At 37.5% G+C, this 17,378-nt stretch overlaps 1 protein-coding gene across 2 annotated transcripts in view; it reads right to left on the bottom strand.

Annotated features, from left to right (window-relative positions):
- Positions 1–17,378, bottom strand: part of TBC1D32 (TBC1 domain family member 32) — a 197,984-nt gene that overhangs the window by 165,166 nt on the left and 15,440 nt on the right. For both annotated transcript variants that reach the window (XM_040239024.1, XM_040239025.1), the window contains 6 exons: positions 10,508–10,576; positions 7,839–7,964; positions 4,548–4,626; positions 4,316–4,419; positions 4,160–4,221; positions 3,245–3,389 (listed from right to left, as the gene is read on the bottom strand). In XM_040239024.1, coding sequence (XP_040094958.1) covers positions 3,245–3,389; positions 4,160–4,221; positions 4,316–4,419; positions 4,548–4,626; positions 7,839–7,964; positions 10,508–10,576 — 585 coding nt within the window. The remainder of the gene's footprint in view (positions 1–3,244; positions 3,390–4,159; positions 4,222–4,315; positions 4,420–4,547; positions 4,627–7,838; positions 7,965–10,507; positions 10,577–17,378) is intronic.

Here is a 17,378-nt window from a genome sequence, read left to right as displayed (position 1 = left end):
GTAAGCTAAGAGATACCTGGAGTAACAGGCAAATTTGGCCTTGGAGTACAGAATGAAGCAGGACAAAGGCTAATAGAGTTTTCCCAAGAGAACACACTGGTCACAGCAAACGCCCTCTTCCAACAACACAGGAGAAGACTCTACACATGGACAGCATCAGATGGCCAACAATGATGTCAGATTAATTATACTCTTTGCAGCCAAAGATGGAGAAGCTCTATACAGTCAGCAAAAATAAGACCGGGAGCTGACTGTGGCTCAGATAATGAATGCCTTATTGCCAAACTCAGACTTAAACTGAAGAAAGTAGGGAAAACCACTAGACCATTCAGGTATGACCTAAATCAAATCCCTTAAGATAATATAATGGAAGTGACAAGGACATTCAAGGAATTAGATATGATAGAGTAGCTGAAGAACTATGGACGGAGGTTCGTGACACTGTACAGGAGGCAATGATCAAGACCAAGTAACTGAGAAGAGAAAAGAGGCGAAAGGGAAAGGAGAAAAGGAAACATAGGTCCATTTGAATGCCGAGTTCCAAAGGATAGCAAGGAGAGATAAGAAAGCCTTCCTCAGTGATCAATGAAAAGAAATAGAGGAAAACAACAGAATGGGAAAGACTAGAGAACTCTTCAAGAAAATCAGAGATACCAAGGGAACATTTCATGCTAAGATGGACACAATTAAGGACAGAAATGGTATGGACCTAACAGAAGCAAAAGATACTAAGAGGAAGTGGCAACAATACACAGAAGAACTATACAAAAAAGATCTTCATGACTCAGGTAATCATGATGGTGTGATCACTCACCTAGAGCCAGACATCCTGGAATGTGAAGTCAAGTAGGCCTTAGGAAGTATCACTACAAAGCTAGTGGAAGTTATGGAATTCCAGTTGAGCTCTTTCAAATCCTAAAAGATGGTGCTATTAAAGTGCTACACTCAGTAGGCCAGCAAATTTGGAAAACTCAACAGTGGCCACAGGACTGGAAAAGGTCAGTTTTCATTCCAATTCCAAGGAAAGGTAATGCCAAAGAATTTTCAAACTACCACACAATTGCACTCATCTTACACGCTAGTGAAGTAATGCTCAAAATTCTCCAAGCCAGGCTTCAACAGTACGTGAACCATGAACTTCAGATGTTCAAGTTGGATTTAGAAAAGGCAGAGGATGCAGAGATCAAACTGCCAAAATCCGTTGGATCAACAAAAAAGGCAAGAGAGTTCTAGAAAAACATCTACTTCTGCTTTATTGTTTATGCCAAAGCCTTTGACTGTGTAGATCACCACAAATTGTGAAAAATTCTTAAAGAGATGTGGATACCAGACCACCTGACCTGCCTCCTGAGAAATCTGTAGGCAGGTCAAGAAGTAACAGTTAGAACTGTACATGGAACAACAGACTGGTTCCAAATCCGGAAAGGAGTACATCAAGGCTGTGTATTGTCACCCTGCTTATTTAATTTCTATGCAGAGTACATCATAAGAAACCCTGGGCTGGAAGAAGCACAAGCTAGAATCAAGATTGCCAGGAGAAATATCAGTAACCTCAGATATGCAGATGACACCACCCTTATGGCAGAAAGTGAAGAAGAATTAAAGAGCCTCTTGATGAAAGTGAAAGAGGAGAGTGAAAAAGTTAGCTTAAAACTCAACATTCAGAAAACTAAGATCATGGCATCTGGTCCTATCACTTCATGGCAAATAAATGGGGAAACAGTGGAAACAGTGTCAGACTTTATTTTGGGGGGCTCCAAAATCACTGCAGATGGTGATTGCAGCCATGAAATCAAAAGACGTGTACTCCTTGGAAGAAAAGCTATGACCAATCTAGACAGCATATTAAAAAGCAGAGACACTACTTTGCTGACAAAAATCTGTCTAGTCAAAGCTATGGTTTTTCTAGTAGTCATGTATGGTTTGAGTTGGACTATAAAGAAAGCTGAGTGCTGAAGAATTGATGCTTTTGAACCATGGTGTTAGAGAAGACACTTGAGAGTCACCTAGACTGGAAGGAAATCCAACCAGTCAATCCTAAAGGAAATCAGTCCTGAATATTCACTGGAAGGACTGATGCTGAAGCTGAAATTCCAATTCTTTGGCCACCTGATGCCAAGCACTGACGACGCATTTGAAAAGACCCTGATTCTGGAAATCATTGAAGGTGGGAGGAGAAGGGGCTGACAGAGGATGAGATGGTTGGATGTCACCACCGACTCAATGGACATGAGTTTGAGTAAACTCCGGGAGTTGGTGATGGACAGGGAAGCCTGGTGTGCTGCAGTCCATGGGGTTGCAGAGTCAGACACGACTGAGCGACTGAACTGAACTGATACATTTGAGATAAAAATAAATTTTTTAAAAAAGGAAAGCATCAGCTACATAACATCTAAATCATGCTAAGTAGTAATGAAGTATGTTGCTGCTTTGCATGGTTTGCATGGCAAGATATGGCCCCATTCCCATCCTTCCCACTGCAACAAAGACATGTTGAGAGGGACAAAGACATAAGAACACAATCCAATATAACTATGACTACTGTCAGACACAGACTACTCTTACTCAACAGCAGAAGAGGGCAGTAACAGTGTTTAACAATCTTTTAACAGTTCTGAGGCAGTGGTCAGTTCCACAGGAAGTCACCAGCATTTAGGCATTAAACACATTTTCTAAACTGCAGATTCAGGAAGTGGCAAATGAAGAGATGTTTCCAGACATCTATAAGCCGGAGAAAAGTGAAACTGAACCCTTCTGGTTTACCAGATCTTCTTTAAAAATTCATAGCTGTAGAACTAAGATATAAGACTTCTCTGGCAGTCCAATGGTTAACTCTGCTCTTCCAGTGCAGGGGGCACAGGTTTCATTCCTGGTCGGGGAACTAAGATCTCATACGTGGAGTGGCAAGGCCAAAAGATTTTAAAAATTAAAAAATAAAATAAGACATGATTTGGAATAGGTCATTCAGTTTAGTAGATTCAAATGAATTACCATTAAAATCCTATTCTGAATCTGTCACCTACTAGGTAAAGAATACAGAGCAAGTTACTTCTCTATGCCTCAGGTGCTGCATCTGTAAAATAGGTTAATAATACTGTCTATGTCATAAACTGTTATAAGAATTAAATGAGTTAACACATGTAAACGTGATTAGAATTCTTGATACTGTAAACAAACAGCAGCTATTCTTTAAAACAATACAGCAATGCAAAGAAAGGTAGAAAAACATTCCGTATTTCCTTACCATCCACTTTTTGAACCACACAGCTTTGGTATCCACCAATGCAAGAAAATATATCGGATCCAAAATTTTTTGTGAGACAAGATGGCTTTGATCATGTTTAACTGATAACAAAGACAAAGTACTCTCCACAATTTCTTCCATATACCTAATAGTTTGGGAAAGAAGTGATTTTTAGAAAAAAAAAATGTAATAGTGACTTTATTTATTTTTTATTTATGGAATGATAAAGTAATGGGTAATATTCAGAAACATCATTTTTTAATATTTCAGTAAATGGCAGAGGTGAGATTCACCCCCAATTTCCTCTGCTCTGAAAACTTATGTTCCACTTCAGCACTGGCTGTTCAAATATAACTTTCCTTTTTAGACCATAGTTACCCTTACAACCTCATTAAAAATCTTAGCATTAAAAAGGGAAAAGTTTAAAGAACACTGAAGGAACTTCACCAAAGTATCAAAGACTCAAAGACCAGTAATGAAAGAACCTGAGGCTGCAGCACCCTCTTTTTACCTTGTTGTGATAATTTTGTTGCTGTTTAGTCAATAAGTTGTGCCTGACTCTTTTTGCAACCCCATGAACTGTAGCCTATCACGTTCCTCTCTTCATGGGATTAACCAGGCAAGAATACCAAAGGGGGTTACATTTACTTCTCCAGGGGATCTTTCGGACCCATGGATCAAACCCACAATCTCCTGCATTGGCAGGTGGATTTTTTACAGCTGAGCCACTTAGGAAACACATTGTGATAATTAAACTGTATTATATATACTGATATAGAGCCATTCACATAGCCAAGTACAAAACATGAAAAGCTAAAAACAAACCACATAAAATCAGTTGACTATCTACTTTTTGAAATGTATGTGGCCAGTAAGATTCCTAATCTTATTACTGGTATAAATTACAGGGCTTACTTTTCTGGGTGTCGAATCCAAAAAGATGGAGCCTCTTTCTGATATTCATTTAGAAGACGTATCTATAAAACAGTATATAACCATTCTCAAAAGGTTAGAATTCTTAAATACAGAATTACATCAAGAGAAAGAAAAGCATATTACAGAAAGTAATACCTTTTTAAGTAAATGGGTCACATTAGGATTACTTATGTCTATGCCAGTTGAAAGAGTAGGAATATTATTTTCTCTAGAAAGAAAGTATAACTCCAAATATTTAGCTAAAAAGGAAAAGCAAAAATAAGGTTATTATGCCATTCAGTTATAGTGCTTTCTAAAAAGTTATTTCCTATCCATTTTTCTTAAGCACAAATTTTCAAAAGTTTTGAAAATGATATAATCAACATACCTAAGCTTGTATAAATTTCCTTGGTCATATGTAATGGTGAAAGTGTAAACGTCTGTGCATAGAATTTTAAAATCCGGTCCTATGGAAATGAAACAAAATTTGTATACAAGATTATTTCATCATCTATTTTTGTAAGAATCATTTTTTCACATAGTGAAAACCTTAAATACGTGACCATTCAAAAACTTCAATAGAAATGTAACTAAAATGGCACATTCTTGTGTTGGTTGGCAAAAAGTAAAGTCAACCAAAACTAAGAGTCAATCTAATGTAGCAGAACATTGTACAATTCGGTAATAGTGGGGATACAGACATGAGGAGGCAGAGTGAGGTTCCCTTAAGGAAGGAAACAATATAATTTGTTATAATCTGACACAATGAAAAGGTGTCAGACAAGGAAACAGCAGCAGCAGTAAATGTAAGAAACAACACCCACTCCTTTCCAAATCCATTATCTGCTTCTGTTTTAACTGCTTACATGGAAAGTTTAGACTTTTAAGACTTCAATAATTTTACCTACTCCCAAGAAAAATACTATATTGTAAAATTTTACATTATTAAAACATAAAGTAGGAACTATCACAATGTAAAAAAAAATAAATGAGATAACAGAAGTAGTCAGTACGTGACACTAACAGGTACTTAGAAATGACAGCTTATCATTTTAATTATACCAACTTTGATGGAATTAATCTTAATAGTGAAATTCAATTTCTCATTAAAAAAATAAAATTCCCTCAAATATTCTACTTTGAGGGAAAAACTAATAACCTTGCCTATATCAAATATTCAGTTCAGTTCAGTTCAGTCACTCAGTTGTGTCCGACTCTTTGCGACCCCATGAATCGCAGCACGCCAGGCCTCCCTGTCCATCACCATCTCCCAGAATTCACCCAAACTCACGTCCATTGAGTCAGTGAAGCCATCCAGCCATCTCATCCTCTGTCATCCCCTTCTCCTCCTGCCCCCAATCCCTCCCAGCATCAGAGTCTTTTCCAATGAGTCAACTCTTCGCATGAGGTGGCCAAAGTACTGGAGTTTCAGCTTCAGCATCATTCCTTCCAAAGAACATCCAGGGCTGATCTACTATAGAATGGACTGGTTGGATTTCCTTGCAGTCCAAGGGACTCTCAAGAGTCTTCTCCAACACCACAGTATCAAATATTAGATTAATACATTTAAGAAAATGGTTACCCAAGAAGATATACATGGCTCAGATGGTAAAGAATCTGCCCACAATGCGGGAGACCTGGGTTCAGTCCCTGGGTTGGGAAGACACCCTGGAGAAAGAAATGGCAACTCACTCCAATATTCTTGCCTGGAGAATTCCATGGGCAGAGGAGCCTGGTGGTATATAGTCCATGGGGTCGCAAAGAATCACATACAGTTGAATGACTAACACACGCACATACAAAGGACTAAAAACATATTGCAATAACCCAAGAGATTATTACTGAACATAGGGTATTAATTAATTTGGGAAGCATGTTTTCATAGTTGCAGCAATTGGTAAGCATTAATATTTGTCACACTTTCAAACACTATATACTTCACTCAGTTACATGTAAGCATCCTTCAGAGTAGAAAATGAAGAAACAGAATTGAACTCAAGAATTTGGATAAAGCATACGTTCTAGACAAAAAGAACATCATGCCTTGTTTCCTATTCAAATGATTGGTTCTGTTTGTCATCTCTCCTCAGGTGACTGCTTCTTCCAATTTTATTGCCTTAAGTACTAACACAAACTCTTGCTGCATATAATGGCCAAACCAAACCACTTAAATTGACCCAGCATGATCTTTACAATGTTTATAAAAAGAATAAAGAAAACCTATTAGAGCATTGTTCTATCTTTAGAAGGGAAACTTAATTGTATTTCCAGTTAGAATGCGTTGAAGTGAAAAGGTAGCTGTGAAATATCTTCCCCCTTGAATCCTTCAGAATTTTTGAGAAGTCTGCATCACCCTCTGGTGTTAATATGGTTGAACTGCATCCAGGATTGAGTAAACACCATTTTCCCTCTTACAAAAATACGAACAAATCACTTGTTTCCAAATCCCTTCTGTTTACCAGTACAATTATAATTTCACTGATGAAAGAGTATTTTTAAGTGGTAAAAAGGTATTGAGATTTATTTTTATGAACTGTTTACTGTCTCATCTTCTAGAATGTATGTTCTATGCAGGCAAAGGCTTCTGTCTTGCTCAGTGTGTTCCCAGCATCTGATCTAGAATGATGTGTACTGTAGGTAAATTTATCTTTTACTAATACCTTAAAAAATTCTATATAAAAAAACTTTATATATTTTTAAGGACAATTTTTTCCTTCACTGATATATCATTTATGAAGAAAAAGGGACTTAAAAAACTTAAGTTTGTAGTTAAATGTGATGCTGGAATACAGTCAGGATTTTTTTTTAATCCCATGTAATTACTGCACTTTTTAACGTAACCTTGCTTTTCATCACATAGTGTTTCTGAGAAGTCATACATGAATCATTTTTTACATAACTACCTCTACTACTTTGCAACCTTAATTTTTGAAATTATCTATATTTTCTGTATAATTCATCTCTATTATCTTCTAATGTCTTATCTTTACAGTTTTCTAACTTCTCTTTCTAGGCAGCTGGTAGTAGTGGTTTAGTTGCTAAGTCATGTCCGACTCTCGCGATCATGAACTGTAGCCTGCCAGCGTCCTCTGTCCATGGGATTCTCCAGCCAAGAATACTAGAGTGGGCTGTCATTTCCATTTCCAGGGGATCTTTGAGACCTAGGAATTGAACCTGAGTCACTTGCATTGCAGGCAGATTCTTTACCAACTGAGTTAGGAGGGAAGCCATGCTAAGCACTTAAGCAATCTCTAACACTTAAATACATAAGGAAAATGCTTATTTAAATCTTTCAGAGTAAATTTTAATCATTCCAAGTTCAAGTTTTCACATATGAATTCTTTCAAAAACACACTCTTTCTTTTAAAATATTTTTCTTAATTGAGAAACAATGACATAGATACTTGGATGTCCCTTTAGAAGATAAAAACAAAACGTATACACTAATAAAGTCTGTCTTGGCAATGAAGTGTTATACTAACCAGACCCTGAATCTAATCATGATGTAGTAAGCTAATTCCCTTAAAAAAAAAAAAAAAAAAAGCTGACAATTCAAAAGCTGGAGGTGAATTTCCATAAATATTTGAGCTACTATTAAAGAAAATTATATTCCATTTGCTTCTAGAATGGTAGGGAAAAAAACCAGAAAATGTTTATACTTCTGTAAGCATTTCCTTACACTAAATACAGGATCAGGATCTGAAAGATACACTGTCAGCTTCTCACAGAGAGTGGTCCAATTTTCACAGTTCAAGACATCAGATGGAGGAGCTGAACACAATGTTTGCAAGGCTTCATATCTCACCTATAATTTTTTAAAAGAATTTTTATTAATAATCAGCCACCAAAATAACAGCAATTCTCAAAATATTTAACAAACATTGAAAGGTGGATAATTGCTTTAAAGAGCCAATTGAGAATCAGATGCCCCTTCATGAAACAATTCTTGATAACTGATCTTTTTAGACTGCTTAGCAGAGAAACAAAATAGGTTATTTTATGTAATGCAAAAACTAAAAAACATTAAAAGTTCATTAGGGTTTTTCCACAAGATGTTGCAGAAAAACAAATTTTTTCGCCATCCAATATACTGGGAGATTCTGGGTCACAAGGAATGGTAGTCAAATCTGAAAAGCCAGAATAAAGTGTCCCAGTGTCTCCTCCCATAGACTTTCCTCACTAGAACCATCCCCCACATGTGGTCCCGAGGCAGGAGGCAGATGGGTCCCCCCAGGGTAAAGCAACTGGAGACTCATTCTCTATTGATGGAAACTCCAAGACAAGAATAGACAGCAATTAAGGCAGGAGGCTGGACCCTGCAGAGAACACATATTTCTCATTCCTGCAGTCAGGAGACCTGCCAGACCACACGTGTGCAGAAAAGGCCCCTTGGAAACCAAACTGGAGCCAAGTCAAGGGATGTTCTACCCAGAAGCCTTTTCAGTAGGATCCATCTTGGCTAAGAGATGCACGCGTACACAAGAATCCTGAGATATACCAAATATGGACTGGAATCCAGGCAAATCATAATGATTGGTCAAAGGAAACCTGAAAGAAATGCTCCATATAAGTGATTCAAACTGCCATGTGGGCACAGCTCAGGGACTCTCCCTCTGAGTCTGCCAAAATGTCTATCCATATGTACTGTACTCTTTTTCCTAATAAATACTTCACTTGCTTCACTACTTTCTGTCTTTGTGGAAATTCTTTTCTGCAAAGTGCAAGGGCCAGGGCCCCTGTCACTGACCACTGGTCTAGTGGCTAGGATCTGGTGCTCTCACCACCACGACCCAGCCCAATCTCTGGTTGGGAAACAAGCCCTGCTCTAAGCCATTGTAGGCCAAAGCCACCCAATTTCAGTCCTACAGTTTGAGGACTCGAATTCTAAAACACTCCCTAGATATTCCTGGTAAGGCATTCCCACTCCAAGACATACGAACAATTCTCAGAAAACAATTGATTTTAACTTGCTTTTGCTTCTACATCATATTTTCTGACCTAATAACCACTGCAGGAGGGGGGACGTCATTCAGCAGTGTGATGCAAAATTGAATTTCTGAATTTTCATATAAATCTTTTTGAGAAGAAATCCAATCAGAATTCTCAAAATCCAATCAGAATTCACTTAGGACAGTATGACCCAAGAGACAGCAGTGGCAAAAAGCTCTATTCCAATCAGAAGTGGAATAAAACTTCTCTGCCTCTCACTCTCCAACTAGTGAGTTCCTCAAAATTTGGTTGTTTCTTGGCTGACTGAAGCCTAGTGAGAGGGAAAAAAAAAAATGAGTCAAAAAGCTAACACCTTAGGACACCAGGCACTCCAAATCAGGATGTCAAGTTTTAGGTGAAAGATACAATACACATATGTTTTAAAATGTCTATATATTCATATGAAAGACTTCTAAATACAATTTTATTTGGGATAAGGATAAGCAGGACTAGAAAGAAAATTTTAAAACATAAGTAAATTTCTCCTTTTCAGTTAATTTTTAGGACAAAACTCCATTAACAATTTACTACTTGTTCAGAACAAAAGTTTCTGATCATGTACAGATTTCCAAACAATCCAATTAAAAACAATAATACTGTTTATTATATAAAGTCAGGTCCTATTGCTGATCTGTTGAAACATTTACTAAAAATCTGAAAATCAATCGGAATGTGAAATGCTGAGAGGAAAAAAAAAATCAGTGAGAGTAAATCATAGCTATTCACTTGGTTTAAAATAAAAAGTTGAAGAAAAACAACATATTTCAAAATTGAGACCAAATGGTAAGATGTACGAGATGTCAGGTACTTCAGAAACCCTATAATTTTCTATGTCAAGAGAAACAGACACTGTCAAATGAAAGAAAAGTTCATAAAAATTAATTTATATAGTTATTACAATATAAAGAAATATATTAAGTAAAGCTGCTTTTAAAAAATCTTTTCAAATAAATGAATATATGTGTCAAAGTTGCTCATACTTTCCAAAGTAGAAAGAGCATTAAATGAAGTTTTTTTCCTTCAAAGAAATTACTAAATTATCACATACAAAGCAATAGTGAAGGAACAGTTTGGGGGGAAACTGCTCATAACTTCATCTCCTTGAAAACTGAAACTAGAAATAAAAATTTCCTCTTATAAACTGTGACAATTCTCTAAAGAGAACATCTCTTATTCTGTGACTCTTCATTTCAAGACTAGAAGGCCTAGCAGGGAAGTAAGCCTAGAATTGTCATGATATTAAAGGATTATCTTGAAGAGAAATAATCCAGCTGCTATTTATTATAATGCATATACATAATACATATAATATATAATAAGTATATCTGAGTGAACTTGACACTTGTCCTTTAAACTTACCTCTTTAGGTTGCCCAGGATCCAGCTGGTCTAAAATCAATTGTAGTTTTCCTTGACAAAATTTGTAACTCTGTAACACAATTAACAGGACATTCATTCCTTCACTCATTTAGTAGACTTTTAGAGGTATTATTATAAATGATTTTAATATAATTCCAAGCACAAAATGCATTCTGAACAAGAGAAGGGAATGAACTAGTTTGGTTTGGCAGCAAACTTAGATTTTTTGTATCCCAAGGCATTTAACTGAGAAGTTAATGTTCTACTAGGACAGTGTACCTTCCTATATATGAAGGTTATCATTTGCTGAGCAATTGCAACATGCAGAACATTGTAAGACTCAAAAGACATGAAAAAGTAAAAAGTATTTTACACCCAGGATTCTGAGATCTATGAAACAAAGATAAAACAACATAAACAAATAAGGTACTAAAGGTACCCAAACCATAACTATAATGCGGACTGAACTTTTTTGTTCCTTTTCTTTTCTGTACTTTTCTGTAACCTTTCTTCATGCCTCCTCTTAAGTGAAGAATTCCTGAAGTAAAAACTTTCATCTAGAAAAAAGCTTATAGTAGACCATAAGCTGTTTTGGAAAAGGAAAGACTCTTTTTTCTTTTCAAAGCAATTTAAATAACACCTAAAATAACCACTTAAAAATAAAAGCTGCCATCATTATGGAGTAGCCTCATTAATATGCTTGCTAACCTATATAAGATATTGGGTTCCCAGGTAGTACAGTGGTAAAGAATCCACCTGCCAATGCAGGAGATGCAAGAGACTCAGGTTCGATCCCTGGGTCAGGAAGAGTCCCTGAAGTAGGAAATGGCAATCCACTGGGGAAATCCCAAAGACAGAGGGGCCCGATGGGCTACAGTCCATGGGGTGGCAACAAGTCGGACAAAATTGAGCATGCATGCATCACTATACAAGATTCCTTTGTCATCTTAAACACAGTATAAATTATTCCTAAAATATTACATAAGCAATGAAATAACTTATTACACTAGAAATCAGAATAAGTCTAAAAGTGTGGAAAGTGGGAATACCTACCTTAGTTTTCTGTATTTAACATTTCCTCTAGTGTTGTTGTGTATCAGTGGATGGGCAAATTTCCATTGCAACTAACTGCAATAATTGACTTAACTATAGCATGCAGGTAATGTGTTCCATTGAATACAGATTTGTTAGAAGTATTTAGAACAGCTGAAAGAGTTATATTAAAAATGCCTGCCCCTCTCCCCCACCAAAAAAGGGCAGTCCGGTGGTTAAGACGCCATGCTTGCAATGCAGGGACCATGGGTTTGATCCCTGGTCCAAAAACTAAGATCCCACATGCCATACAGCACAGTCAAAAAATAAATAAATAGATAAGTTCCTGAGGGAGCAGGATCTGCTAACTTCATTGCTGCTGCTACTGCTGCTGCTAAGTCACTTCAGTCATGTCTGACTCTGTGGGACCCCAGAGACAGCAGCCCACCAGGCTCCTCCGTCCCTGGGATTCTCCAGGCAAGAACACTGGAGTGGGTTGCCATTTCCTTCTCCAATGCATGAAAGTGAAAAGTGAAAGTGAAGTCGCTTGGTCGTTTCTAACTCTTAGCGACCCCGTGGTCTGAAGCCTACCAGGCTCTTCCGTCCATGGGATTTTCCAGGCAAGAGTACTGGAGTGGGGTGCCATTGCCTTCTCCAAACTTCATTGCTAAAGCAACACAAAATAGATCTGTTGGTGCTATCAATATAGGTAGATAACTCCAAAAGGAAAAATATTTTTAAAACATATTCACATGTATGAAATTGTAATCCAAGCAAACAATTTCTGAGCAAACTCTACAGAGAAAAGGGCAAGAAGTAGAACAGGCTGATAATCTAAGATGAATTTGGTCCTACTGCATGATCATACAGATACTAATTAAAGGTCTTTAAATGCCAAAGTAAGATTTGTATACATTTCTGTCAAACAAGGTATACCTAAAGATAGTGAACACAAGATGCATTCTGTAACATTTGTTGTTTTACAGAGATGTACTCACTTTATTCAACACAAACTGAAGATTACTCACATTAGTCAATAACTGTACTAAGTTCAAAATTCACACCACCCTCTAAATTAATTACTTTAGAAACCTCTTTTTAAATCTTTGGTTTGTAAACTGTATAAACCATTGAAATACAACTAGTGAAAGAAAGACACTGTTCTGTTGAAACAAACGGCTATAGGAAATAAAATATATAAATATTAAACCTAGTTCATTGGAAGGACTGATGCTGAAGCTGAAACTCCAATACTTTGGCCACCTCATGCGAAGAGTTGACTCACTGGAAAAGACCCCGATGCTGGGAGGGATTGGGTGCAGGAGAAGGGGACAACAGAGGATGAGATGGCTGGATGGCATCATGGACTCGACGGACATGAGTTTGGGTGAACTCCAGGAGTTGGTGATGGACAGGAGGCCTGGCGTGCTGCAGTTCATGGGGTCACAAAGAGTCGGACAGGACCGAGCAACTGAACTGAACTGAACTGAAACCTAGTTATTCCTCAGGCTTTAATATGTCTAACTGCAAAATGAGTTCTTTCCTATTCTCACAAAAGGAAAAGGGAAAAAAAAAAAACAACAACCAGGGATGAGGACAATAACAGCAAACACTTACGTAAGAGCTTAATACGAGGCAAGTTTAATGTGTGCAGAATGCTTTATGTACATTAAACCTGCAAAGCAACCTTATAAGGTAAATGTTATTACTGTCTCTTCTATAACAGTTAAGAAAATTGAGATGCAGAGAGTAAGAAGCCAAAGCCCACAGTTCATAAACGGCAGAGCCAGAGTCTGACTTGTTTTCAAGATTCAGAAGGAATTAGCTTCATGTAAAAGAGCTTTTCAAAATTGTAGTGCATCTAAAACTTCTTCAAACTATGCACCCACTCTTCATTAAGTCTTAAATATAGAACAAAGCTATTAATTCAAAACAAAAACAAGTTTTTTAAATATTTTCAAATGATAAAGTTCTTAATTTCCTAGATACTTAAGTTATGTGAAAAGTGCTACCATTGAGAAATAAAAACAAAAACCTATTAATATTTAACAGTATAAAGGAACACATATTCATGAAGGTATTAGCACTGTTAATTAAAGAAATTAGCTTTTCTGGTATCAAATTGTCTCAAGACATTACTATTATACAAGCAAGCAAGCAAGCTCACACCTGCACCTAACCAGTTCTCCTCCCAATCCACCTGTCTCGAGCTTAACTCTAGGCAGATGCACTATTGATACTTCTGTGTTCTTTTTTTCTAGTCTCAAATGCCTTTCCTTCTCTACATTTTTAGGATTTTAGGTTTTTATCTTTTTCTGTTTATAAGGCAAATAGTAATAATAAAAGTCTGATCAACTGAGGATAGCTAGAGAAGGAGGAACTTCTGAACAACAGTTTGGGCTGCGGTTATCCTGTTGCTCTAGCCAATGCTACTGAACAAGAGAATCCTGTGATTCTTCAGCGGTACTATGACAACCTAAAAAGCAGAATTCCTCACCAAAAAGAGCACTGTAAAACTCTAAAGATTTTAAGTGAGGCCAAAAATGGGGTTGAACTCAAGATACTCTAAGATTTGAGAAGTTAGGGCAAAACACAAATTACAGTGATCTGGTGTACAGCACAAGGGCTTCCCCAGTAGCTCAGCTGTAAAGAGCCTGCCTGCCAATGCAGGAGACATAAGAGATGCGGGTTCAGTCCTTAGGTCAGGAAGATTCCCTGCAAGATCCTGGGAATGGCAACCCACTCCAGTGTTTCTGCCTGGAGAATCCCATGGACAAAGGAGCCTGGCAGGCTACAGTCCACAGGGTTGCAAAGCATAGCACATACTCAGGGCAAAGCCCTCACAGCCAATTAAAAAAAGAGCGACTTAAGAAAAGTCTTACTGAAAGATTCAAAACCTAGTAACAAGATGGAGTTCAAATTGTTTCCAGGAAGCAGTTCAAACACAAAGTCCAAGTAATAGCTTCTTTTCCAGAAAGTAAAAAACAGAAACGACAAACCTGGCCTTCAGGTGAACAAGTAACAATGGGAAGATATTAGTTTCGGCACTGCTACTGTAACAAGTTACCATAAACTTCATGACTTTAAAAAACACCAATTTATTTATTTTTTTTAACTGTTAGTTGTTCCCAATGACCCATTTTTTTCCCTTCTATAGCCACATATTTTGATTTATATTTTGACTGTGCTGGGTCTTCACTCCTACACGTGGGCTTACCCTAGTTTCAGTGGGGTGCAGTGGCTTCTCTTGCTGCAGAGCATGGACCCTAGAATGAGTGAGCTTCAGCGCCACAGCACAAGAGTTTAGCTGCCCTACGGCATGTAGAATCTTCCTGGACCAGTGAGTGAACCTGTGTCCCCTGCATTGGCAGGCGATTCTTAACTACTGGACCACCAGGGAAGTTCTCAACACCAATTTACAGTTCTAGAGTTCAGAATACATCCACAGAGCTGTGTTCCTTTACCTTCTGGGGAGAATCTATTTCCTTGCCTTTTCTAGCTTCTAGGGACTGCCTGCATTCTGGGATCATGAGCTACCTTCCCTCTTCAAAGCCAACAACCACTCTGATATCTACTTCAGCCTGCCCAGCACTTTCTCTGCCTCTGACCCTCCTGAGTCTCTCTCATATGGACGCCTGTGATTACATTTGGCTCACCTGAATAATCCAGAATAATCTCCCATCTTAATTTAATCATATTTACAAGTCCCTTGGGCTATGTAAGGTAACATGTTACAAATTCTGGGGATTAAGACATGGATGTTTTTGAAAGGGCTGTTATTCTGCCTGCCATAGGGACCAAAGGATGGGCTTCAAGGAGAGGTAGCCATGAAAGCAAAGAAATGCCTTACATAGATAGGTTCATGTTACAAAAGAACAGCAGTGGACTGTTATACTAAACTCACCTTCTCCATACAAAGTGTACATCTATCTTTTCAGCATTATTTTTCAGACTTTTCCATGTTTAATCACAGTATCAAATCCGTTGAGAATTCTCTGCTCACAACCATAGTAAAAATCAGCCAACTTTATTCTTTAATATGCTCAAATGTACACAAATAGTCTCCAAGGAAGCCATATCCAAAGTTTTTTAATAAAGGATCAATATACAATCAGGACTCAATATTTAAAATAACAAGGAAATAAAGCCTACTCTATTCATAAAATACAAGTATTCTACTAATATCAAAACAGCAGCATTAAAATTGTTGACTAAATATTATTCACAGAACAATTCAGTTTTTTTAAAGCCCAGTGCAAGTAACATCAATTTTGAAGGCATCAATAATAACATCAATATTTAATGGAATGAATGATTGATATATCTTCAGAGACTCTTCCAATTCTGAGCATATTAATTCAGCCTCTCTTTGGTCAGTTAAAGCAAAAGAATCTTTTTTCACTAAACAAAAGCATACCCAAACATCTCAGCAACACTAACAGATCTTTCAGGACAGTTCTGGCATTTATGTGATTCTTTCCCAAAGTTCCAGGGATCTCATGTCTTGTTGCTGGTGAGCCTAGTTCAAATTCAATTCAATTAGTCCCTTCTGAAACAAAGTCATATTCATAAGGCAGGCACTTTAACATGCAGATATACTCTGTGGACATTCCAAAGGAAGCCATATAAACTTAAAGCAACATCCTTCTCAAGAATAAAAACAAAAAACCAAAATATCTTCTGAAAATACGATTCCATTTCTACCAAAGCTTTGAATTTCTTCAAAAATCTATCATTCTATGATGGGAAATAACTTGGCATTTGAGATTAACACGCTTAACTGCCAGTTAATCAATCCTATTTAGATCTAAATATTTGTACTTCTTACAACAAAATTGAGCTATTTCAAATCCTAAAAGATGATGCTGTGAAAGTGCTGCACTCAATATGCCAGCAAATCTGGAAAACTCAGCAGTGGCCACAGGACTGGAAAACGCCAATTTTCATTCCAATCCCAAAGAAAGGCAATGCCAAAGAATGCTCAAACTACTGCACAACTGCATTCATCTCACATGCTAGTAAAGTAATGCTCAAAATTCTCCAAGCTTCAGCAATATGTGAACCGTGAACTTCCAGATATTCAAGCTGGTTTTACAAAAGGCAGAGGAACCAGAGATCAAATTGTCAACATCCGCTGCACCATGGAAAAAGCAAGAGAGTTCCAGAAAAAACATCTATTTCTGCTTTTTATTGACTATGCCAAAGCCTTTGACTGTGTGGATCACAATAAACTGTGGACAATTCTGAAAGAGATGGGCATACCAGACCACCTGACCTGCCTCTTGAGAAACCTATATGCAGGTCAGGAAGCAACAGTTAGAACTAGACACAGAACAGACTGGTTTCAAATAGGAAAAGGGGTACGTCAAGGCTGTATATTGTCACCCTGCTTATTTAACTTATATGCAGAGTACATCATGAGAAACGCTGGGCTGGAAGAAGCACAAGCTAGAATCAAGATTGCCAGGAGAAATATCAGTAACCTCAGCTATGCAGATGACACCACCCTTATGGCAGAAAGTGAAGAGGAACTAAAAAGCCTCTTGATGAAAGTGAAAGAGGAGAGTGAAAAAGTTGGCTTAAAGCTCAACATTCAGAAAACGAAGATCATGGCATCTGGTCCCATCACTTCATGAGAAATAGATGGGGAAACAGTGGAAACAGAGGCTGACTATTTTGGGGGGGTCCAAAATCACTGCAGATGGTCGTTGCAGCCATGATATTAAAAGATGCTTACTCCTTGGAAGCAAAGTTATGACCAACCTAGATAGCATATTCAAAAGCAGAGACATTACTTTGTCAACAAAGGTCCGTCTAGCCAAGGCTATGGTTTTTCCAGT

Source organism: Oryx dammah, unplaced genomic scaffold (assembly GCF_014754425.2).
Source record: "Oryx dammah isolate SB20612 unplaced genomic scaffold, SCBI_Odam_1.1 HiC_scaffold_4, whole genome shotgun sequence".
In the NCBI taxonomy this organism is placed as follows: Eukaryota; Metazoa; Chordata; class Mammalia; order Artiodactyla; family Bovidae; genus Oryx; species Oryx dammah.
Note: the sequence above shows the minus strand (reverse complement) of the source record. Positions and strands in the feature narration are given on the sequence as shown.